General features: G+C 41.7%; 1 protein-coding gene across 4 annotated transcripts in view; it reads left to right on the forward strand.

The window, feature by feature from the left end:
* Positions 1–7,080: 7,080 nt before the first annotated feature.
* ECHDC1 (ethylmalonyl-CoA decarboxylase 1) overlaps positions 7,081–24,557 on the forward strand; it is a 28,221-nt gene continuing 10,744 nt past the window's right edge. Inside the window, exons 1-4 of one of the 4 annotated variants that reach the window (XM_028723350.2) lie at positions 7,081–7,258; positions 17,103–17,324; positions 19,693–19,835; positions 24,464–24,516. In XM_028723350.2, coding sequence (XP_028579183.2) covers positions 17,105–17,324; positions 19,693–19,835; positions 24,464–24,516 — 416 coding nt within the window. In that variant the 5' untranslated portion in view covers positions 7,081–7,258; positions 17,103–17,104. The other 3 variants (XM_028723349.2, XM_077926020.1, XM_077926019.1) reach the window with 3 other exon arrangements.

Raw genomic sequence — 24,557 nt, forward strand, 5'->3', positions numbered from 1 at the left:
GCCTTTCAGCAATAGCCATTCCTCATTTCAGTGTCAATTAAACAACTATACTTAACAGTGATACCCTCCAACGGCACTTTTGAGTTGTTTGTCATGGTAATATTTTATTTTTAAAAAGAATTAGCTCTGACCAACTGCACTATGGAGTTCTCAATCAGGAACGCCATAGTATGGCCAATGCTAGCAGGACTTTTAAAGAAATAACTAGGAATGCACTGTAAGGACTTTGATTGTTCCTTTGCAGACATGTCTATATCTGCCTCACACCTGATGTCTCATGTGGAATGTATTACCCCCTTTTTCCTTTGCTTTGATATTTCTTACCTGTTTTCTGCAATGATTTTGTTTTATTCTGTATTTGATAAAAAAGGAAGTAAATAAAAAGATGGCATTTTGTCTCCCTGTTGAAAAACTATGTGCTTCAGTTTTGAAAAAATGTCACATTGTGGTTAGTTGAAACAAGAAGCAAATGCTTCCCATTTCCTTCTCATGGCTTCAATGAGGATGACAGGGAAGGAAGGAGTGCACATGCCCAAGGCTCATTTATACACTGAAAATATCTGAACACAGTCGAAGAAATTAAAAAGACCCCTATTTTGTATTCTACATATTCTCTCCTCCTCTTGTGAAAAGTACATTTTACATTGAGGGACAAAGATAATTTAGGGAAAGAGAGAAACAGGAAATGGATTTAGCAGAGAAAGCACTAAAAGAGTATTTCTTTTTATTATCTCATTGTGATGAAATAATGCAGCAGTGTCCTATCTTACCTGTGTAGGGGTTCTTCAAGCAAGCTTTTAAATGTTTCTACAAACTAATAAATGATCAGTACTGTTAAAGTATATAGTGAATGAACTCACAGTGATCTGGCATCGTCCGGCTTTGCTTCCAAATACACTGTTCAAGAGCTATGTGCCACCTAGTGACCTTCTGGGAAACAACAAAACATGAATGTGCGTATGTACATAGCATGGGAATCAGAAGGTAGATAATGTCTCTTCCAGAAACAACTTCCACAAAGAAAATTTCCCTAAATATTGCCATCTAGAATGAAACTGATAATTTGAATCCCACCCCCAAAAAAGAGTTCGTAGTCTGAACAGAAAGATGGAACAGAAAGCAACAGTGATCATCATTTAATATGTACACTTGCACGATAACTCATAGCTGTTGCATAGGGCAGAAATGAGCAGAGAACATGCAAGAGTATAGATGATTCAAATGTTATTTCTTCTATTACAGAGATAGCTACTTTGGCAGAAGCCTAAGTACCTGATCCTTTGCAACGGAGCAACTGCAGTCATGTAGGATTGAAAGATCCCAACCAGGTGCCCTCCTTTGGACTACAACTTCCATCAGCCCCATCCACCTCTGTTGGCTAGGGGTGGGTGGTTGTAGTTGTAGCATCTAACGTCTGGAGGGCACCAGGATGGGGAAAGAGGTTCACAGAGATGCTAATTTGCAGAAGAGAACACCTTGAATCATCAAAAAGAACTTGTGTCACTATTGTCAGCTGTTCGGGCTGAGATGGCCAGATGGTGAAGAGCAGCAGAAGCCCCGCCCCCAAAAGAAGAGTGGTGGGCCAAAGAGTGGGAGAAGAAGAGTTTGGATTTGATATCCCGCTTTATCACTACCCGAAGGAGTCTCAAAGCGGCTAACATTCTCCTTTCCCTTCCTCCTCAACAACAAACACTCTGTGAGGTGAGTGGGGCTGAGGGACTTCAAAGAAGTGTGACTGGCCCAAGGTCACCCAGCAGCTGCATGTGGAGGAGCAGAGACACGAACCCGGTTCCCCATATTACGAGTCTATTGCTCTTAACCACTACACCACACTGGGAAGTGTCAGGAACTTAGCCTACACTTGAGTAGGACCCTGGTAGAGACACATGCCCGACTGGCATGTTCTCTCCCTCCTGGTCGATGGTTCGGGAGCTTCAAAAGCTTTCTTCAGCCCAAACATCACAGTGACCGATGCCACCCGACATCGGCGCACTTAGGGATCCGCAGAGTTTGCGCAGTTGCGTAACAGACCTCAGCAACTCAGCATTTTGCCTAATCTACTTTATTTACATATAAACAGACATGGAGCACTGCAACATGGCTCCCTCTCTCTCTAGCATTAAACAGCAAAGAGAAAAAGGACAAAGGACAATAATCGCACTTCACGGAACACAGTAACACAAACATCCTGTCTCCATCACATCCCACTCTGTGGAGTCAAAACATATACTGTCATGTGAAAGACAACAATCCCATGACTGCAATCATGGAGCAGGAATTCTAACAGGAAGTAGCTCTCTCAGAACACTTGACTCATCATAGTGTAATAAGAGGTGTGGCTAAATATGGTAGGTTTAACACTGTATTGTTGCCACTCTCCAGCTACGTATATACAGAAATAACACCCCCATCAGTTCCCAGTGACCCACACCATGCTATGGAGGGGATATCTCTCAACAAGTTAATTGTAGTATGGATATATGAATTATATGCTCTGTAATTTCTATTTGTTTCAAAGCTGGAAGCCTTCAAAAGACTGCTCTGTATGTGAATTGCCATCAGCACTGGCATTTTATTGCTGTTGTTTTCTTAATTTTTTTTGGGGGGGGGTGGATCTTTCTATTCTTTTAAAGATGCTTCTATTTTGTACCTCTTAGTAACATCATAGGTGGAAATGCTGCACATGGAGACAGAAAAGCAGCCCACCTGCTATTCTTAGCAGGTTTTGTTTGAAAGCATACGTTTAATTTATGGAAACAAAAGTGAGAATTGGAGCAGCCTTGTGGGATTTGAAACCAGTTTCCCAAGAGCATTTGAATGTAAAAACAGAAAACAGAGGGGCCTGCTGGCTTTGAGTTAACTCTACATTTCCTGAAGAACAGTGTGGAATTCTCTGTGTGAAGGGGTCCCACTCATTTTTTGGAGGCGGTGTACCAACGAGGAAGAAAACCACACTTTTAGGAATGTCTGTGCACATTTGGGTCTGCCAAACAAACCCCCTCCCAAAGACTTTGTACCTTTTACAGATGTGAAGACATGATTAGAAAGATAAGAAGCCGCCTTAAACCAAAGTCAGGCACTTGGTTCGCATAGTTCAGTACCATCTACACTGACTGACAGGAACTCTCCAAGGTCTCAGAAAAAAACATTCCCACTCCTTCCTGGAGATGTCATCAGGGAAAGAACTTGGAACCTTCTGCATGAAAGTCAGATATTCTACCACTGAGCTTTGGTCCTCCAGAGCTTAACTTGCCTTCTTTTCTCTCTCTGCTCTTCCTGCACCAAGACATTCCCACCTGTGGCTTTTGTTTCTCAAGCTCTAGCACCCGCCACAGTCCAAAGGTTTCGTACCCCTTCTGCCTCTTTCTTTGTTGCCCTTCATGCCTGAAACTGCTTCACTCCTGATTCACAGAACTTCCTTCAGGTTCTGCCTCAAAACTCAGCTTTTCGAAGGAAACTTTGGCACAACCCAGTCATCCCAGTGCTCTACTGTAAGTGGAATAACTCAGGCATCCCCTTTCCCCAAATGAAGACTCCATTTCCCTCTGTTGCCTCACACAACCATGTGAATTATAGACTGTAAGCTTCTAGAGGCAGAGATCTGTCCTCGTGCACCCTGGAAGTGTCATTCACATTGACAGTGCTGTAGTAATCACCATACTAAATTCCACAAGTGTTGTTTCCCCTCATGGCTGCAGGACTTCTGATTGACAGCTGCCACATGTAAGTCTGGGTGTGTCAGTCCTATTCATGATTACTGTACATATGAGCTTAGCCTTTTTTGTGATTGTGATATTGCAAAACAGTAGTGCTGCACATTTAAAATAAAAGGCAGCATGGCCTGTTCTTGTGCATGTAACAACTGACTGATGTGCAAAATTATACCACTTTTCCCAAGCATGCAAATGGAAATGACCACCTATATTCCCTACAGGTATATTGGACATGTGAAAAGTTAGCAGCCCTAATCGCCATACAGCTTCAGGTTCAGCTTGTATGCAAGAGAACTGAGAATGGAGTGTGGACATTGTCCTACCCAGCGGTGGGTGTCATCAAGTCTCTATTTACATAACAATATAATCATAGTCAGTGAATCAGGAAATGGCTTTGAGAATTGGCATCACAAGGTTTCGTAGGTAATTTTCACCTGGAAAATTAGCAACTCAACCTAGCCCAAGATTTATCTTGTCCTGCATTTTGATATAAAATTTCTGGGTTCAAAAGTTTAAGGGAGCATCATTCGAAGTTTGAGCAGTGCACTACTGTTTATTTCCTTGGGGGAAGGAAACATGTATGTCCAAGAGCTGTTGTACTTGAAACACACTAAAATGCTTCCATTTCAAATTCTGCAGATACCCAATACAATTATTCAACATATTTAGTATTCATATTTATAAAAGTATTTCTATACCACCATATCATAAAATATCGAAGTCGTATATTATACTATCAAAAAAGAAAACATTCAATTAAAAAAAAACCAGATAATCATTATGGTGACTGACTAATCAAAAATTAAACAGCTGTAAGCTCAAAAGGATTTTAAAAAGACACCAGAAAATAAAAAGAGAGGACAACTGCTACATCTCTGCTAGAAGAGTGGTAATGCCATTTTCTAATTGAGGCCATGGGGAGCAACTAACATCACTCCTCTGGAAGATCTCAGTGATCAAGATGGACCATAAGGTTTGAGGTGGTCCTTATCCTGAGCCCAAGTTGTTCAGGGCTTTGTATATCAACCCAAGAACCTTGATCCTGGCTCAGTAAGCATATGAGCAGCCAGTGCAGATGCTTTAGCAAAGGAGTACTATGCTGTCAGCATTTTCTACCAGCTGCAGCTTCTGGACCAGGCTCAAGGGCAGTCCCACACAGATTTTTCTCATTCTTAAGGTTACAGATAGATGGACTACAGTGACCAAGTGATCCCAATTCAGATATGGCATCTTCACTGTACTCTTTTTGGCTAAAAGCATGTTTGCTTTGACCCAGATATCTAGAATGCCAGTGTTTTTAGTTTATTGGTTTAATTTTTTGAACATTTTAATTAATTTTACTAATAATCTTATTGTTTTATTCATTTGGTAACCTGCTTTGAGGGTTTTAGTTTTTTTAAAACAAACAGTATATAAATTTTATGAAATAAAAAATAAAGCTGGTAAAAGGCCCTCCTTATACAGTACCTATTTGGTGATATTAAGCATGCTGTTCCCTGTTCTGCTGCTAGGTGACAGCATACTACCTAGAGAAACACTACACTAATTTACTGCAGTCTACGATTATGAAATGTGTTGGTATATGACAGACCCTCCATATAGCTAGTGTAATATTAACATTTCCTTAGCTGACACTGTTAGCCTTCTTGCATATAATAGGTATGGATTTCTTTTTCTTGTGTTTGGAACACCTGTGTGGATTTCACAAGCACTTTGATTAATTCCATAATATGATCATTTCACCCCATTAAAATGGGTGTGAAAGAACAGAATCATTAAACAGTAAACAGCATTGATGCTTACCAAGTTCTCGCTATCTGAATTTCCCCAAAGTTGGCACTTTCAAAACCCCACCTCTTGTTTCAGGATCAATACTGTTTGGTTAGTCATCCACCATTCTTCTCTCTCTCTCTCTCTCTCTCTCTCTCTCTCTCTGTGTGTGTGTGTGTGTGTGTGTGTTACAAATTTTCAAATGGGTCTGATTTTATCCAGTGCAGCAGATTATAAACAAGGATTCTTTTCTCTGCTGTGTTTTAACTAGTGCCCCTTGAAAAGAGTCAAGCTAGAGCAGAATTAGAAGTTTATTGGCTTTTCAAACCACGACATCGGCTTTTTCGCTGAGAACACAATTTTACTGGATGCATCAGTAAAATACTGCCTGGTTGTGGTGGCAGACAGGTCACCTCCAGACTGTCAGTATTTTGCAGGAGGAATCCAAGCACAAACTGGGAAATGTAGGTTTGCACAACCAAAGTGGATTCATGTGCTCTGTTGCCCTTGCACAACGCATCCACTTTAAAAAAATGATTTTTGGCAGTTGGGGAACTGGCAGAGAAATGCATTAAAAATGGTGGGCTGAATTAATGATTAACAGGAAGACAGATAAACACCCTGCAAAACAATGCCGGATGAATGCTCCTTGTCTGGAACGCTCATTCCAAACGAATAGGAACGAATTATAAAGAAAAATGAGATCTAATCTAACCCCTGCGTCAGCTTTCAGCACGCCAGTCAGGACGAATGCTCAAAAAACAGGTCATCTGGAGGAGGCCTAGATTCTCATACTTCCCTGGCCATTTAATGAGCAGTATCAGTGGTGCTGCTTGGTCAGTTCCTGCTGTCCAGACTAGTATGGTCCTAGCTTGAATCTTGCGGCGATCTCCACCTAGGAAGCTATATCTCGGAAAGCACAGACATCTCTGCATTTATCAGGCAGCAAAGCAAGAACCTGCTTCCAGTTAAACCAGGAGACTGCTGGGCTGCAAGCAGGGCCGGATTTAGGTTTGATGAGGCCCTAAACTACTGAAGGTAATGGGGCCCTTTATATGTCCAGCTGTCCTTTGTCAACAACAAATTGTCACCGGTTTTTGTGTTGAATATGTACTATATGGTAATTTATGGACCTAATAGGCATCTAAAGCCATTTGCACGTAACAAAATATATATTTTATCATAAAATACATATTTTATGCAAGCACTCTATATATAGAAATGAGCAAACCAGTGATATTTTAGGGAGCAGGCTAGCAGGCGGGGCCCATTACTTACATCATAGGAGCCTATTCAACACAAAACACTGTTACTATATGTAGGTTTTATTTTATTTATTTGTTTTTTATCTTATATTTTGGAAATGTACATCCAGGTGGTTGGTTTTTTCCCTTTAAATTTTTTTGGGGCCCCCAAGAGAGTGGGGCCCTAAGCTATAGCTTGTTTAGCTTATGTACATAAATCCGGCCCTGGAGCCTAGAAGGGTCAAGGGTCCGACTCTGAAAGGCAAAAGAAATGAAAGCAGCCGGGCTATTGCGGCTCTGGATGCGTGTGCAAGGCGAAGCCACAGGGGGGCGCGTGCACGCGTGCGACCATGCCTGCAATTGCTCCACTGGAAACACGGCTGCGTGCTTCTAATCACCGATCTGTTCCTGAAGAGCAGCAGCACCGGAGAAGCCACTCCGTTTAAGCCTTTAGCTTGAGAAACTGAGGGTTGAAAACAGCTGGCCCCGACCCCGTTCACCGCAGGCTTGCGAGGATCTTTCCTTAGATCCGTATGTAACAAATAAGCTCTATCATTGCGCCGTCCCGTTCCACGGAACCTCTGTGCAGGGGGGTGGTGGTTTCCTGGCGGAACCCTTTCCCGGTCACACGAAGCGTCCCTTCTCGCTGCGGCGCTTCCTGCTGGCGGACTGCAGGTTAGTGATCCTGGCGAGGCATGTTCGCCTGAGGACGGGAATGCGGCAGCCCAGACACCTCCCTCCTCCTCCTCCTCCTCCTCCTCCTGCTGCTGCTGCTGCTGCTGTGGACTAGTCTCTGCAAATACATACCCCTTAGTTGCAAGAACCTTACCGTCAGACTCTGGGGAAATGAGCTTTCGATTCTCCCTTCGGGAATTATGAACGCTAATTGTTGGCTTCTTTCCCTTTTTCCTGTAATTAAGTTGCTGCTTTCTGTTGGTTGGCTTTCTCTTTCCTGTCTCCCCCTTTGTATTAACGCGTGATGGTTACATAAGTAAATAAACGGTGCCTGGTTGGGAAAGGAGGGTGCGTGGGACTATAGCCCGGTAGTCTAGGGTGCTTTCAGACCCACATCTCTAAAACGGGGGCGTGAGGACGCCTTTTGGTTTTCTCTTGCCCTGAATTTGCACGGTGGTAGCGCAGCTGTTGCGACCCATCCTGGAATGCAACCATGTGGGTCCCGACCCACCTGCTGGAGACCAGTGTTAGCTGGAATAGCATTTACCCCCCACCCCCAAAACGGAGTACAGCTTGGTCGTGGTTCCTTCTGGCAGCTTTGCACATTACAAAATTCTACATAAACGTTTATTGTGTGGCAGGTTTGTGCAACTACCACATGCATTGATAATTAGTTTGGCAGGGAAATGTGTTCTAAGAGGAATCTAGGCATTAACCTTGGCTCAAATTAAGCTCTTAATATGCTGCAGGGGGTGATACAGTCATCTCCTTACGTACCGGTACTTTGTTATTTCCATATTTTATGGAAAGATGAGTCCTGCTGCCTCTGACAGTTCTTGGGCTTGTTCTTTTTATGGTGTCATGACCAAAATCTCAAAAGTAAAGGGTTTGATGTAATTTCGGAATCTGAAGGAGTTGTAAGGTTCTGAAATACTGGCTGTGACCATAGGTGTACTAATTTCAGAGTTACCCATATTAAATCTGGTAGGATTTAACAGCCAAGGAAACATGCTTAGGGCAGAAAGTGCTCTGTCTAGTATACTGCAATCTGGATTAAGTGGAGTGATTGGTACAGGCATGATGGATGAGTTTTGCCCAATGATTGAATTAGATGACTTTTGAAACCCTTTTGAGCAGGAATGGGGAATCTTCTTGGGAAAGTGGCATGGCTCAGCAGTAGAGCACTGCTTTGCACACAGAATGTCCCATGTTCACCCCCTGGCATCTCCAGGTAGGACTGAGAATGTCTCTTACCTAAGAACCTTAGAAGCTTCCCACCAGTCCAATGTGGATGGATGAATGGTCTGGCTTGGTATATTTCTCTATCTAACCTCATGCCCAATGACCAAACATAACTCTCCGAGCCTCTCTGTCTGCCCCTTGGGACTCTTCCTGGGCCACACCCCATTGTCTACCACACCTCCTCTCTCCAAATGTTTATCCCTTAAATTAATGTGTCCTTGAACTCTTGGTGGCCTGGATAGAGTATACTGTGTGTGATGGAGAGAGAGATCCCCTTCGCTGCTTTTTGAGTCTGTCCTGTTAAGTTGGGATATACCTGAATAATAGACAATAAGGAGAAATAAGAGGTTGTAAGATATTTCGTGTTTAAAATGAAGAAAAAAAGGTATTTATCTGTCTAAATGTGCTATGGAACTTCTAAGGATTGCAGCATAAACTTTCTAGTTTTCCCCCTTTTCATGGTCTCTTAACTATTTTCGCTCTTTTCCATTAGTTTAAAGGCAATTAGAGTTGATGGTACAAAAATTGGTTTTCTTCAAGCATATCCTGAGGCTGTTGCACAATCTCTCTTCCTAAAGCTTAATGTACAAAGATTTGACAGTGAAATGTCAGTGTGGAGTGTGCACAGAATTCTAAATCAGCGCCAGGCAAGAAATTCTAATTTGGAATTTTATTACCAAACTGACTACCAGTTTAATCTATACTGCATTGATTATTTCCAGATTTGCTGTGCTGTGAATGTCTTTGCTCATTTTAACCCCCAGAAGTTTGAGAAGCCTCCGTAAATGTAAATATCATGCAGGGTGGGGGAATAGAGATGGACAATGACAGCTGTTAAGGCAAAAATTATGTTCAAACCTGAGTAGATTAGATCTCTTCCTTAAGGTTTATATCTGCTTCCTATTTGGGAAAGTTTGCAGCCATTGAATGAGCCATAAATCCAGAGATGTAACTTTTAAAAAAAATGTGAGGGTTTTTTTAGGCTAATATGTGTTATTACCTTAAAACTGCTTCTAAGCTAGAGAGGTGGGTGAGACACTGTGTGGTATGTAGGGTATTTGTTGTGCACTGTATAAATCCTTACTGCAATCTTGTTTAAAAAGAAGCTTTGAGATCCCAATTGGGGAAATGTATAAAACACTGTAAAGGGTCATCTGTCATGGATGCTTTAGTTGAGATTCCTACATTGCAGGGGGTTGGACTAGATGACCCTTGGAATCCCTTCTGACTCTACAATTCTATGATTCTCTGACTACTTTTGTTCTTTGAAAAACAAAGGTTAATACTGTGCAGTTTTAAAATCTTGAACATCACTATTTTCAAAGCTACCATTTCAAAGTCATTTCTCCTGTGTTCTCATTCATTCTAAGTACCCAATGAATATTGAATGTAAAATAGAAACCCTATGAAGAAAAGCTGCTTTGATAATAATTTGCTAACACTGTGTTTGTAGATGCCTCAAGTCTACCTAGCAACTGGAAAGGCATTAAAATCCTTCCAGTGGTGCAGTGTGTCAGTGTATCTGGCTCTTAACCAGAAGGTTGGTGGTTCGAGTCCACCCAGGGATGACTCTGGGCAGGATTCCTGAATTGCAGGGGGTTGGACTAGATGGCCCTCATAGTCCTTTCCAGTTCTCTGATTTTATGATATGTCATCATCATGAATGAAAAAGCAGTTAAAATTTGTGAACATTATTATTATTTATCAACCCCCACTGGTGTGCATGACACTTTACAAAGGGCCAAAAGTCTTTTTATGGCCAACCTCTGCCTAAAGAACCACTTTGCCAACAGTTTCTTATCCTACAAATATACACTCGTAGTTTGCCCATGTCATTTAGCAAATATACTTAGATGCACATTTTTCCAAAATTGGGACAAATGTATATTTGCCTGTCGGAACCATTTCAAATAAAAGTGTGCTGTGTGGTTATTGGCTTGGGTTTTTCCTCTCCCCTGAGGTCATGAACATAGATTCCATGGACAGGTGCCCAATTCAGTTTTCTCTGCTTCCTGGCTCTAGCACAAAAGAAAGCCGTGACTAAGGGAGGGGAGTGCTTCTTGCTTTGTTTTTTCTTTTTCTTTCTTTCTTTCTTTCTTTTTTTTTTTTTTTTGCTGTGCTTATCTCCACTAGATCCAGGTTCTGCTGTTTCCTTTAAAAATCCCACCCTGAGATGATGCAGCTATATGAGAGTGGGCACAGAAGGCATTTCTAAGGGTCTGTTGGCACATTTCCTCCAGTTTCCTGACGCATTGATTCAGCATCTGCCAACCCTTCAGGCTGTAGGTCACAGTCTGCACTTATTAGTCTAAAGCGCTGAACCAGAGAATCTCCCTTTCTCCTTCCTCCATCCCTTTCTGTCGGTAAAGGTAGTCAACTCACACAAGGGAAGCCACCATGCTAAATAGATCCTTCAGTTGCTTGGTACCATGCTCTGTGGTTAAAGTGTAGTGCTCAACTGGGATGAGTGTGGGAAACGTCAATTAGAATTGACCCAACAGCATTGAAGACAAGAGAGGCCTGGTGTTTTCTGTCACTGCTGTGGTCTAAAGATCAATATGTTCCCACTTTGCGTCCTAAAGGACCTTCAGTGTAGCTCTAATCACTGGCTTGTGTCTAGGGCACTTGAATGTAGCAGCAGGAACAGGGCTCTGCTTCTTTTCCCCACCCCAACATTGCATCTCTTATTGCATGGGCTTCCCAGTTGTGTAGAGCTTGTGCCAACAGTTCTCTTCAGACCTCTTTGTTCAACATGTGAAAGTCAGGATGAAGGGAACACAGTTTTGGGGGCTGGGCCAGTAGCACAGTCCCACTCCTGCTGCTACATATGAATGTCCTGCACACATGTGTCTATATCTTTAAGGCATGGCTTTTCTAATTGTGTTTAACAAAATCTATTTAACCACATGATTGTAACAAAACCTCCGAGTCTGGAGCTGAGCATTCAAAGCAACAATGTATTAGAAGGAATATAGGTTTACTTCACCTTCGTGAGACTGTGAATTTTAATTGGAAATGGTTTGGTTATAGTGAGGGTTTTTACAGCCAACCTCTGTGATTGATCTTGCTGATGTGAGCCTGTGTAGCCAGAACAATAAAAACATTTTACAATTTGCCATAAACCACTCCTGTAACTATGAACTGGGCATCCATTGCTGCTCACCTGGTGGAGACAGAAACTGCTTCCTGGCTCTAGCACAAAGTAAGTACTAAGCAACAGCTCCCAGAGCATTCGATCATGTGTTCTTTAAAAACTGGGTTCCGGCACCACTCTAAGAGAACAAGGGTTCATGGTGAGTTCCGGCGCCTCTTTTTCTAGAAAAATTGCACTTTGAGTCCTCAGCACTGGTTGCATTTATGAGACTTCAGTTCTTGGGCTTCCTGCTTCCATGATCCTGTGTAGTGGCCACATACAGACAGGGTTAAAGAGCCAACGCATTTACTATTTCAAAAGATTTGAAAATACACCAAAGGCTTAGCCAGAACAACTCTTGAAAATCAGCCGAGACCTTTCAGTTTTGCGGACTTTAGGGTGGTGAAGATTAAGGTATATGATGCAAATATAAGAAACTGGTCCAGCGAGTCCTTTGTAAACAGAGACCAGAGGGCTACTTCTAGTGCCTTGATATGCACTTCAGAGGGACGAGCTGTCCGGAGCAAACAAATCGGAAGGAAGGAAGGGCTGCTACATTGTAGAGAATTGTGTGAGTGAGCAAAAGAGCGAGGAGGATGTTGTAAAGCTGAGGACAGCGAGACATGTTTAGCTCTGTGTTGCACTTTTGAGGCTCTCCTGGCAACAGAGCAGAGTCGCTTGCACTCTTTATAAAGACTTGAGGAATGAGATTATCACCCCTCTTTTATTGCCCATTCTGGGTTGCCCAGCCACTGCCACAGTGTTCTTTCTCTTGGCAGATCAAGATGAGCAGGTGACAGCAAAGGTTGCAAGGATTTTAGCTGAGGCAATCAGAATAAGATCCATTATTTGACTATTGATTTAAAACCCTAAAATGTATTTTATATAATTGACTTTATTTCTGTTATTTGTGTATTGTATTGTTTTATTGCTATGGCCAATGGCTGATGCAAATAAAGATTCATTCATTCAGAGCAGAGAAGCAAAATCTGTTGGGGTGTTAATTCTGTGAACCCTCCAACCTCTGCCCAGGTTGTATATATGTGTAAATAAATATTCCAAGGATACCAAACCCTGAGTAAGCACTGGAACCTCTGGCATCTTTCACTGCTTGGAAATCAGGGTGGCATGTAACAGTAAGCCTCCTTTTAGAACAGCTGCATCTGTTGTTGGTTAGTTTTGGGGCCCAATCCAAGGTACACATGTTGGTGTTTAAAGCCCTAAATGTGGTAGGCCCCAAATATATGAAAGACCGCCTTCTTACCTACAGACCCTCTCAAATGTTAAGATCAGCAGAGGGTGCCCTCTAGGTAGTTCTGCTGCCCCAGATTTTTTTTTGGGGGGGGGAGGGGAAGCAGCCCAGGACAGGGGCTTCTCTGTGGCAACCCATAAACTGTGGAACTCCCTCTTCACAGAACGTGCCTGACGCCTTCACTGTACAGTTTACACGGAATGCTGAATATGCACCTCTTTACGCTGCCCTTTGACACTTGAGATGCGTATTTTTAGGGCCCACCCTATTCTTGTGATTGTCATATCATTTAAACTATTTTTAATGCTGTATTTTAAATGCTTGCGCCCTACCTTGGTACCTTAGGCTTATGGGTGGATAATAAATGAAATAAATAATTAATAAATCTCCATAGTGGTTTATAGCTTTTGATTTATATCTGATTGAATTCTAAATAAGATATTTTGCGTGTGTTTTTTTTAAAAAAAATCAGTTGTCACCTATACTTCAAATGAACTCAATATTTATTTTTAGCTAGGATTATAGTTCTGGAGAGAAGGGAGATTATTATTCATTTTCAGATGAATTTATGTGGGTAGGGAAGCAAATGTGGAGGTTTTGTACCTGGCTGTTAAAAATGTGTACTGTGAACCATGTTGGATTCTTTTAAAAATATAGAGGCAATTTATAAATACTCAAAATAAGTGTTAGGGTAAAAAGTAAATACGCATTCATCTGAAAAAAAATGGTGTACATAGATGTTCTGATGTTATCAGCCCTCTTGGGAAAGAGAAAGAAAGAAAGAAAGAAATTATTCATTTGAAAATAAATAACAGCAAAAGTAAATAATTTTATTAATTAACAAGGGAGTCACTACCATCATAAAAACAACCATAAAACTCCATGTGGAATATTTTGCCTCTAACTTTTCCTCAAACCAGGCCAAGAGATGTGTGGGCTTTCACTTGGCTAAAGAAAATCCAAAATCTCGATAGAACATGAAAGAGACAGAACAAATGAATTCTATGTAAATCTGAAAGCGCTTGGTTTGCCATCCAAAAAAACTGAGCACTTCAAAGTAATGATGCCTGTGGGGAAAAAGAAATGGGATGAAATTAGGGAAGTGAAATATATGTTAAGTTAGATAAAAGGAAAAACAATAAAGAGAGCAGATGTAATTTTTGGTGGTGATTGCTATCTTCATCTCCTTTTTTCTCATTTAGGTTAGGCGAAGCGTGTCTTGTTCAGAGGTAAAACTGAATGGAAAAAAAAAACCTTTGCCCATTCCAGTTTTTATTGGTCCAAAAGCTGAGAACTTTTCCTCTTAGCTATTACCAGAGGGAAAGGAAAGTAAGGGTTTTGCTGGGTTATAATATAATCTCTCTTAATAACTAAAAAGCAGAAAACTTCCAGCACTTTGGTGTTTTAGGCTCATGAATCTTGCAGGGATGGGGGAACTTTTCCAGGTATTAATTCAGGAAGCCTCAGAGCCTAACTCTGAAACAGAAAGATGTTGTCTTTACAAATACTGTACCTTAATCATTCTCCTGTTTGTGGAAACAAATCAATTATCGCAGGGTAGCTTTGTGGATAGTATTTGGGCCTGAATCTTCATATCCTTTAAAGATGGCTCTGTATCGGGGAGGAGTCCCGTCCCCGCGAATGCTGCAGGGTTTGCTTTTCCTGAATGGGATTTGAAAACCTTAGCAGTTGCAGGTGAAACTAGGTTAGGTAGAAAGTCACTTTGTTGGGGAAATAACTAGGAAGAATGCTGATTTTAACATATACTTTCAGACTTACTCATCTGTTTCGTTAATGAAATGCCTAACAGGCCCTCCAAGTTTAAAAAAAAGGAGAGAGAGAGAAAGAAAGTACCCAATAGCTTCTATCAGGGCAACTGAGATAAAATAAAAGCAATTTAAAATAATAAATCAAGGAACAGTGATACAAGATTAGCATTATTTAAATTGGAGATGTCAGTGGAATACATGCAAACAATGGAGTATCTGGTTAGAATAAATCCAATAGATATTTTAAAAGGCATCACCCAGGCACCATGGTTTTTCATATGAATACTTTGTGAACCTACTCGGGATGTAAAGGTAAAAGGTAAAGGTACCCCTGCCTGTACGGGCCAGTCTTGACAGACTCTAGGGTTGTGCACTCATCTCACTCTATAGGCCGGGAGCCAGCGCTGTCCGCAGACACTTCCGGGTCACGTGGCCAGCGTGACGAAGCTGCTCTGGCGAGCCAGAGCCGCACACGGAAACGCCGTTTACCTTCCCGCTAGTAAGCGGTCCCTATTTATCTACTTGCACCCGGGGGTGCTTTTGAACTGCTAGGTTGGCAGGCGCTGGGACCGAGCAACGGGAGCGCACCCCGCCGCGGGGATTCGAACCGCCGACCATGCGATCGGCAAGTCCTAGTCGCTGCGGTTTTACCCACAGTGCCACCCACATCCCACCCATGTCTACATAGGGCTGAGTAAAACCCTGGATAGCTGCTGATATTCATTCAAGGCAATACTGAGCTTCATAGGCCCATGATGTGACTTGGTATAAGACATTCCTATCTTCCTTGGTTCACTGGTGGAAGGAAGGAAGAGGTGATTTTCAGTGATTCCCAGCTTCAGTCTACTCGGGATGTACATGAGTGCTAATCCCATTTTATCAAATTTGCTAGTCTTATAGTAGTAACTGGAAGCTATAGGGGAATGTTTATATGTAGCAGTAGCAACATAACAATTAAAGCTGCTGGCTTTTCTCCAGCATTCAATATAGCAAAGCCATTGAGTAGCCATAGTTTAGTAGAGAAGGTGGGAACTGTGGCTAGGGAATGGTGCTGATGTCTGAGTGGGTTCTTGGTGTTGGTGTCGAACTATTAGTGGTTATGCTTTACTAGACTTATGGCAAAAATTTCAAGGGGTGACCTAGTTACACACTTGGTTGGTTTCATGTGGAATAAATCAAGGAGGCATTATGAAAATGCTAATTGGCCATTTATATTGCTGAACGCCTGCAAGATAAAATGTCAGACATTCCATAAATTAAGAACTCTATTCAAAATAAAATATTAATATCTTAATAGACATCAGACTTTCCGGGGCAGTTGTGTTTTTCAGATTAATCTATTGAAAATATCAATCTTTTTGTGCTTGACCCAAATCATGGTGTGCCAGTGACTAGCATTAGAGAAGAGGGGTGGGGTGCGGGGAAAGAAAAGTAATTCTGTGATAATACCTTGTATTGTGTGACTTGCTGTTCATGACTCCTGAGCATCACCTGGCTGTAATGTCCACATTTGCTGCCTGCCCTTTGACTTGTTTAAAATTTATTTTTATTTATATTTTGTCTTTCTTTCAGTGCTGGACCCAAGGCGGCTTGCAACATGAATTAGAAACAGATACAGCTAAAAAAACTAACCAGTTAGTTATAAATAGTAAAAAATAATAGCAACTATTAAATAAGATTCTATATTAAAAGCAGCGCTGAATCAAAATAACATAAAACTGTTTGAAAATGCAACAAGAGAAGCAGAAAATAAACATACTAAACCGGCCATTAAAAGACCCTGCTGCAACAGCCAATTAGTGGCCAAAGGCCTGCCCAAACAAAAAAGTCTTTGTCAACGAAAGGAAAGCAGAGAGGGGGCCAGCCTAGCCTTCTGTGAGAGCAGCTACCAAGAAGGCCCTCTCTCGTGTCCCCACCAAATGTGTCTGTAAGGGTGGTGGAGTCAAGAGGAAGGCCCCTCACTGAAGATGTTGACACCCAGGCAGGCTCATATAGGGATATACCTGTACCTTCAGGTAGCTGATAGGTGTGGATGACACCTATCAGCCAATCACCCATTCCCACCACCCTTCTGAGTAATACCCCTCCCCACCCTCTCACTATATATAAGGGCCTGGTGACTTCTGTTTCAGTGTATCTGAAGAAGTGTGCATACACACGAAAGCTCATACCAATATCAAACTTAGTTGGTCTCTAAGGTGCTACTGGAAGGAATTTTTTTATTTTGTTTAGATAGGTCTGAAAAATAAGATGCAGTTAGGCATCATCAACCTGGATTGATTTCTCCTCTGTGCTCCTTTCCAGAAATGACCATTTTACTATGGAAGAGTTTTCATCGAATTACTCATGGCAGATTGTTGCCACAAGTGAGTATGTCTCTCCATAGCCATACTCATGGCTTTGAGGAGGAGAAAGTAAAGAAGAAGCTTCAGCAATTTGCAGGTGGATCTGTTGACCTTTCTAAAGAAGATGATGGGATTGGGATACTGACATTGAACAATCCAAGGTTTATGAATGCGTTTACAGGTATTAGCAATGTGTTGTGGATGGTTTTTGCAATTTGTTATGTACATTTATATTTTCTCTCTCCTCTTTGTATGATGCCCAGAGAGTGATAGCTATTGGGTGTCTAGTATAGCAAATAAGTGAATGCTTTCTTAATTATTAATACATTTAATAATATGTGTTTGCTTCCTCTTAAGTATGTGCAAAGGCAGAAATGACTCCTTAACACTTGCCTTCAGATGTGATGAGAATTATCTTGCAATCACAGAGATTTTAAATGGGTTGTGTTCTTCACAGGGACTCTGTAATACCACACTTTAGATGTTGAAAAAGCCTTTTGTCAAAACAGTTCAGTGAGCCTGAAGCCAGATGCCCCAGTTCTTTTCTCTTTGTTTTATATATCTGCCCAAATGTACTTAATTCTTGGTTTATTTAAATTCATAGCTTGGTCTTTTCCTAAAGCTCCAAGTCCAAAGCAATATTCATAAGGATTTCCAATATAGAAATGCAGGTGGATTAACCAAATTCTGATCTAGAAATTAATACTGAATGCCAGCATGGATAAAAAAACCCAAAATGTCTTGTATTGCTTCCAGAAGTTGCTCTGACATCCTCAGTGTTCCAGAGAAAGGGCATAACAGCTGGACAAGTAGTTTTCTATAGACCTGTGTGCTGTATTTGGCATTAAAGGGGTTAATCACTGCTGACCATGGAGACTGAAATATGACCACAGGGGTGGAGGATTTAGGAAATCATAGGTCAAGTCCTCTCACTGTGAATTACAGCTAGAAACTTATAACAGTGGAGACCCTGGAATACTGATACATTCTCCCATTGGCTGGCGTTTGGCCACTGCACGCTTACATTCTTTCAAGAGTTTGGATAGGATACTAATAAATAAATTAATAAAGGATTCAAATCAATAAATATACCATATTGAGAATCCATTAAATCATCTGGGGGGGGGGGTATTAAAAGTGTCAAGCCACAGGTTTACCAAGAGAGACGAAAATTCACTAGAGAAGTGCAAGGAGCATCTACATGTGAGCATGTAGAGCAGTGACTTATAATGCTTTTCCTCTGGGAGGTTGGGGGTGTGTGTGTGTGTGGCCAGCATGATTTTGTGGTTAGTCCTGTCTCTTTTTCTGGTTGTTGTTGTTTTTTTTAAAAAAAGATGTGTAAGCCATTATATCATGCTCTCCCAGCAGCCATTTCATGTTATGTCACACTCCACAGCATTGTTTTGTGAGACTATGTGCCCTGCGGCATGTGACTGGCACCCACAGCACTTCCTCAAAATTCCGAATGTGCCCATTGGCTTAAAAAAAGGTTGGTGACCCCTACCCAGCCATTCCCCTGGAGGGACACTTGGCATTTTCCTTCAACCAGCACTTTCTAAAGTGCGTAGTAAAGAGGTGCAGCCAGGACAGAATCCTGGAGTCCCCAAAGAATAGGAGTTCTGTTTATAAAAAAATAGAAAGTATAGATGCTGATAGTATAGCCTTTTCATATAGAATCATATGTCATTATCATTGTTGTTGTTTAGTCGTTTAGTCGTGTCCGACTCTTTGTGACCCCATGGACCAGAGCATGCCAGGCACTCCTGTCTTCCACTGCCTCCCGCAGTTTGGTCAAACTCATGCTGGTAGCTTTGAGAACACTGTCCAACCATCTCATCCTCTGTCGTCCCCTTCTTCTTGTGCCCTCCATCTTTCTCAGCATCAGGGTCTTTCCCAGGGAGTCTTCTCTTCTCATGAGGTGGCCAAAGTATTGGAGCCTCAGCTTCACGATCTGTCCTTCCAGTGAGCACTCATGGCTAATTTCTTTAAGAATGGATGCGTTTGATCTTCTTGCAGTCCACGGGACTCTCAAGAGTCTCCTCCAGCACCACAATTCAAAAGCATCAACTCTTCGGCGATTAGCCCTCTTCATGGTCCAGCTCTCACTTCCATACATCACTACTGGGAAAACCACGGCTTTTACTATACGGACCTTTGTTGGCAAAGTGATGTCTCTGCTTTTTAAGATGCTGTCTAGGTTTGCCATCGCCTTTCTCCCAAGGAGCAGGCGTCTTTTAATTTCATGACTGCTGTCAGCATCTGCAGTGATCATGGAGCCCAAAAAAGGAAAATCTCTCACTGCCTCCATTTCTTCCCCTTCTATTTGCCAGGAGGTGATGGGCCCAGTGGCCATGATCTTCGTTTTTTTGATGTTGAGCTTCAGACCATATTTTGCGCTCTCCTCTTTCACCCTCATTAAAAGGTTCTTTAATTCCTCCTCACTTTCTGCCACTATCATAGAACCATATAATTGTGAAGTTTTCAAACTAATTTTTCTAATAAAATGCATTCTAAAGGTGACCCTCACATGCTCCTTCTTTTGATGGCAGGTGTGATGATGCTAGAGCTACAGGAGAGGGTTGCTGAATTGGAAAACTGGACGGATGGAAAAGGGCTGATTGTCCGTGGTGCAGCAAACACTTTTTGTTCAGGGTCTGATCTGAATGCCGTCAGGGCGCTGTCCAGCCCACAGGTAAGTGATAGTAGAAATCAATTTCTCATGCACTGTTTAATGTTCTGAGCCACTTGTTCCTCAATGAAAGATGACCCTGCAAATCATCATAAGAAAACAATAACAATTATTCTGTTTTGGGTCTGGATGCTGAATGTGCTGTCAGCATTTCAGAAGTGAATGACAAATTGCAAGTAGTACAAGTGTAGGGGTTGTGTCTTTGATTTATTACTCAGAAGTTCCACACTGGAAATCCTCCAGCTTATTGCATTTCTTCTTTAAAACTTTTTAAAATCTCAGGCTATTCAGAGAAATGAGACTGGTTGCAGACAGTAAGATGAGCTTGATTGGTTTCCCAAGCTGTTAAAGTGGATCGGTCTCCTTCACCTGCAGTTCAGTTAATGGGAATGAAATCTGTGTGGAGGGAGACTCCTGTTAAAAGGAAGCTATTTAGACTGCATTCCAAATGTACCTTGGTTGTCAAACTTAATCCATTCCGGGCTTCCGTTCGACTCCAGGAACCGTTTGAAAACCAAGGCGCAGCTTCCAGTTGGCTGCAGAAGCTTCCTGCACTCAATCGGAAGCCGCATCCGATGTTTGGCTTCCAAGAAACATTCGCTAACCGGAACACTCACTTCTGGGTTTGCGGCGTTCGGGAGCCGACTTGTTGAGGAGACAAGCCATTCAACAACCTAGGTACCACTGTACCCACTTATCTGGGAACAAGCTCCATTGAACTGAATGGGACAACTTCTGAGAAGATTTTTGCAAGGTTTATTTTATTCCTCAGGCAGCAATCCTATGCACACTTGGAAGTAAGTCCCACACTGGGATGGGTTTCTGAGTAAACCTACATAGGATGAGGCAGAAATTCCCAGTATCAAGCTGGTTGTTGTTCTTGGCCACAGAGGATATTGGTCCATTTTATTCCCTGCAATCACATCTCACTCATTGCAAGAATTCAGCCACAGCCTTTGTTTAAATAATGGCAGGATTAATACTAGGTTTTAAAAAAGGACTTGGATCTATAAAGCGACGTAGGACAACTAAAAGCTGCCATTAGTGCTGAATAACCTGTCCAGTGCTGTAACATGTCAATTCACAGTGGTTTTCAAGCCAGCGTTGAAAAGTGCTCTCACTTTCCTCAGGACGAAATGAAATGACTGGCTTTGTTTATTGTTACAGCAAGAATAAAAGACAGTGCTCTCCTAACTGATTGCTGTATGTTTCTATCCTTTGGAAATGTCATTTCCAAAATGTGAGAAATAAAATAAATTTACTCCTTGGCATGAGTCATAAACTTGTGCAATTACTGTGACCCAAATTTGGTTCAATAAAATTGTTTCCTGGGTTTGTTGGCATGGACCACGCATTGTATATTCCTCACAGTATGAAACAGGAAGGTCTGACTTGATTTGCTTAAAACACTTTCTCAGTAGCAGACTTAGCCCAGTTTTTTCAGGGTTTTTTAAAAAGTATTTGTTAAATTCCATTCTCTCAAAGCATGTCAGACTTCCCAAATCACTTTGGTAATTAGCTGTGTAAAGTTATCTCACATTCTATGTCCCATTGATTACAATAGGAGAGCTAAGCGTGTGCTGTAATCTCTCCCTTTTGAAATTCCTTTCACTTGGCTGAATTCCCTGATATCCAGCATTAGTCATTTTGAAATCAGTGGATTTAAGCCTCCTCTGAATATGACAAATGTTGCATATCACCCTCTGTTTAACTACAGTGAGAGGTTCTTTTGCTTTCTGGTATCTGAATCATAGGAGAGTTGTTTCTAAATAATGGCTCAGAACTCCCAGTGCCTTTCAAGAACCTTGAGTGTGAGTTTTCAGACCATATCTTGCCTGGCAGTAATTTATTTTCACCCTTGCTTGATGTTTCTCACTGCACATTTTGAAAATAATTACAGTAAGTCCCACATTCTGGGGATTGCACCTAAAGCCAAAATGCATATAGTCAAAACACATTGGGTTCAATGGCAAGTGGGACTGCCAAAGTCTTTTCTTCCCAGATGCCTGCCTCCTTTCTTCCCTTCTTTTAATTCTTAAAAAATAAATAAATTGCCAAGCGCTTAAAGCTCACAAGTTAAATGTTTGTGAGTTGCAGGCTTATTGTACAGCATATTACAGGGTCGCAAACAGGTTTTGTTGTTGGGGAATGGTGTTGCCCTGTGGGTGTTGAGAAAATACGAAAAATGTCACTGGTCTTTTCCAGCAGTGGTGAAAAGGCCATCCCTCTGATGACTTGGCTACTTGGCATTGGTTAGCTTAACACAGCATTGCAGCAAAAAGGACTGGGGAGAAGCAAAGTTCTTCTCTGGGAGTTCACATGTTTGTGTGGTCTCAGTAACCCATAATTTAACTTATTGTGCGGTGCAGAGCAGCTGAATGTTAGCTGGAAATCTTCTCTGAAGGAACTACCCAAACCACTGAATATGTCTTTCTGTAGCAACCAGTTTTGTCAGAGGAGAATGTTTGATATGTAAGATATATATATGCTATATATGCAGCCTCCTTTCACCTGCCTATGGACTTTCTAGAGGAATCTGATTGGCCACCATGGGAAATAGGATGTTGAACCAGATAGGTGCTTTTGGTCTTATTCATTAAGGGCTCTTCTTCAATCTACTAGGCTCATTTAACTGAAGCCAAGAGCCAAAGCCTTTTCAGTCTCTGCCTTCCATGGCATTTAATTAATAAGATATTAATAATGGCCTGCACTCACCAGTCCGCCTTCTGGTTGCCATTCAAGAGTTAGCACCAGCTGACAGTCTTACTTTGTAGAAGCAGAAATGCTCTGAGATCATTAATGTGGCTTTGTTTTGAAACTTTTCACTATGAATAGTTCCTCTTCCCCCTCCCTTCCCTTCCATAAACACAGGCATCTTTGTATTCATCAACATTTTAGACTTCTCTTCTGGCCTGCTTTGTGCACTGCTCAGGGTGTTTTTTAAGTTAAATAGTGAGATCACTGCTTAGGGTGGAAAATGTCTTTGTTCTTCAGCTTTATTCAATCCTATTTTATTTATGAATGGAATTTGTATTCCTAATTATATTATTGATATATAGGGTTTACTATCTGCCTTTCACCCTGAGCTGTCTTGCAGTGTCTTACAACAGTTAAAAAGTGAATGCAAGCCAACAACAATACCATGTCAAAACAGCAATAAAACAGAGAGAGAGAGATGTACAGCCACTCAGGCTACCTTTAGGTAGATGAAGAAGAGAACAAAAATATGTGCCAAATAGATAGAAATAAAAACAGAAAAGGCTAAGGGTCTCAAATTCATTTTTAAAAAATGTTTTGCAAAATAAAAAAGCCTCTGTATTGTAAAAGCTAGGAATCGGCATCTAGAGACTGCAGAGTCCCTATTTCAGCCACTAAGCAGTGTACAAAATAACAAATGCAATATGCTTATATAACAAACAGCCTGAGAAACTACAAGATAACAAAAAGAAAAATGCCCAAAACAAAAACACAGCAGCACATTTTGAATTGTCTTTAGTCAGGAGCCCCTTCCCTCTTCAGCCTCTCCCTTGCCAAGGCACACCCTGACCCAAAATGCAACACTTGCCTCACTGTTCACCATCCCACCCAAATTCTGTGCTACATCTGCATAAATCATATAATATGCACTAATTTAATATCTCCCAACCCATACTACATCTTCACCAGCACACACAAGCACACCATTAACCCAGTCACTCCCACTTGGTCACCAAACACTTTCTCCAGTCACTCATTCCACAATGTGGACAACGGGCTTGGAGCAATGCTGACTTGCCCTCTTAACCTGCTTGGATGGGGAGAAATAGTGGGTGGGTCCAGCAAGTGGTTAATGCATCGTTATGTGGCAGGGTGGTGCTGCAACCACTCCTAATAAAGCCTGCCCTGGATCCAATGGCAGGCAACACCTTCCACCTAAATGCAAAGACCTCTTTTCTTGGGAAAGTGCTTAGTACAGATGTTCTTGGATGAAACCAATTATTCTAGCCCTTACCAGTTTTGGTAGAACCTGGTTTTGCAGCCCAGTTGACCTTGCTAGCCCTGATGGATGACCATCGGAGAAGGTCAAGTGACTCTTGCTTTATCTTTCAGCAGCATTTGAGACCATCAACTATAGATTCCTCCTGAATTAGCTCTGTAGGTTAGTGGTTGCAGATGCTATTCTGCACTGGTTCTGTACTTACCTGCAGGGCTGGTTCCATAGAGTAGCATTGGATGACTATGTGTCTAAGGAACATGAGAAGAATTTGCTGGATCACTCCGGTGAGCCATCTCATTTAGCATCCTGATCTCACAGTGGCCAACCGGATAGATGGCTGTGGGAAACCTGTAAACAGGACCCGAGCACCAGAGTCCTAGCAGTTATGCTGTGGAATGTCCCAGTGCTTATTTTGTCTCCAGTGCTATTTAGCATCTTTATGGAGCCATTGGTAGCAGTCAGTAGCTGATTTGGAACACAATGTATTTGGTACAGTTTAGAGTACAGAACCTAGGCAAAACGTTTAGGAAAGTTATTATATGTAAGCTCAGTTGGAATCAGTAGAACATTCCAGAGCAGCTATTCCCTTTGGGAATTTGCTATTCCCTTTGGGAATTTTCAGGATAATTTTAACTGTTTTCCTTCTTCTTTATAGGATGGGATGGACATGTGTATGTTCATGCAAAACACCTTAACCAGACTCATGAGGTCAGTGTGTTTTGTCTGATTAACTTTTAAAATGTTCAACA

Source organism: Podarcis muralis, chromosome 3 (genome assembly GCF_964188315.1).
Source record: "Podarcis muralis chromosome 3, rPodMur119.hap1.1, whole genome shotgun sequence".
Lineage (NCBI taxonomy): Eukaryota > Metazoa > Chordata > Lepidosauria > Squamata > Lacertidae > Podarcis > Podarcis muralis.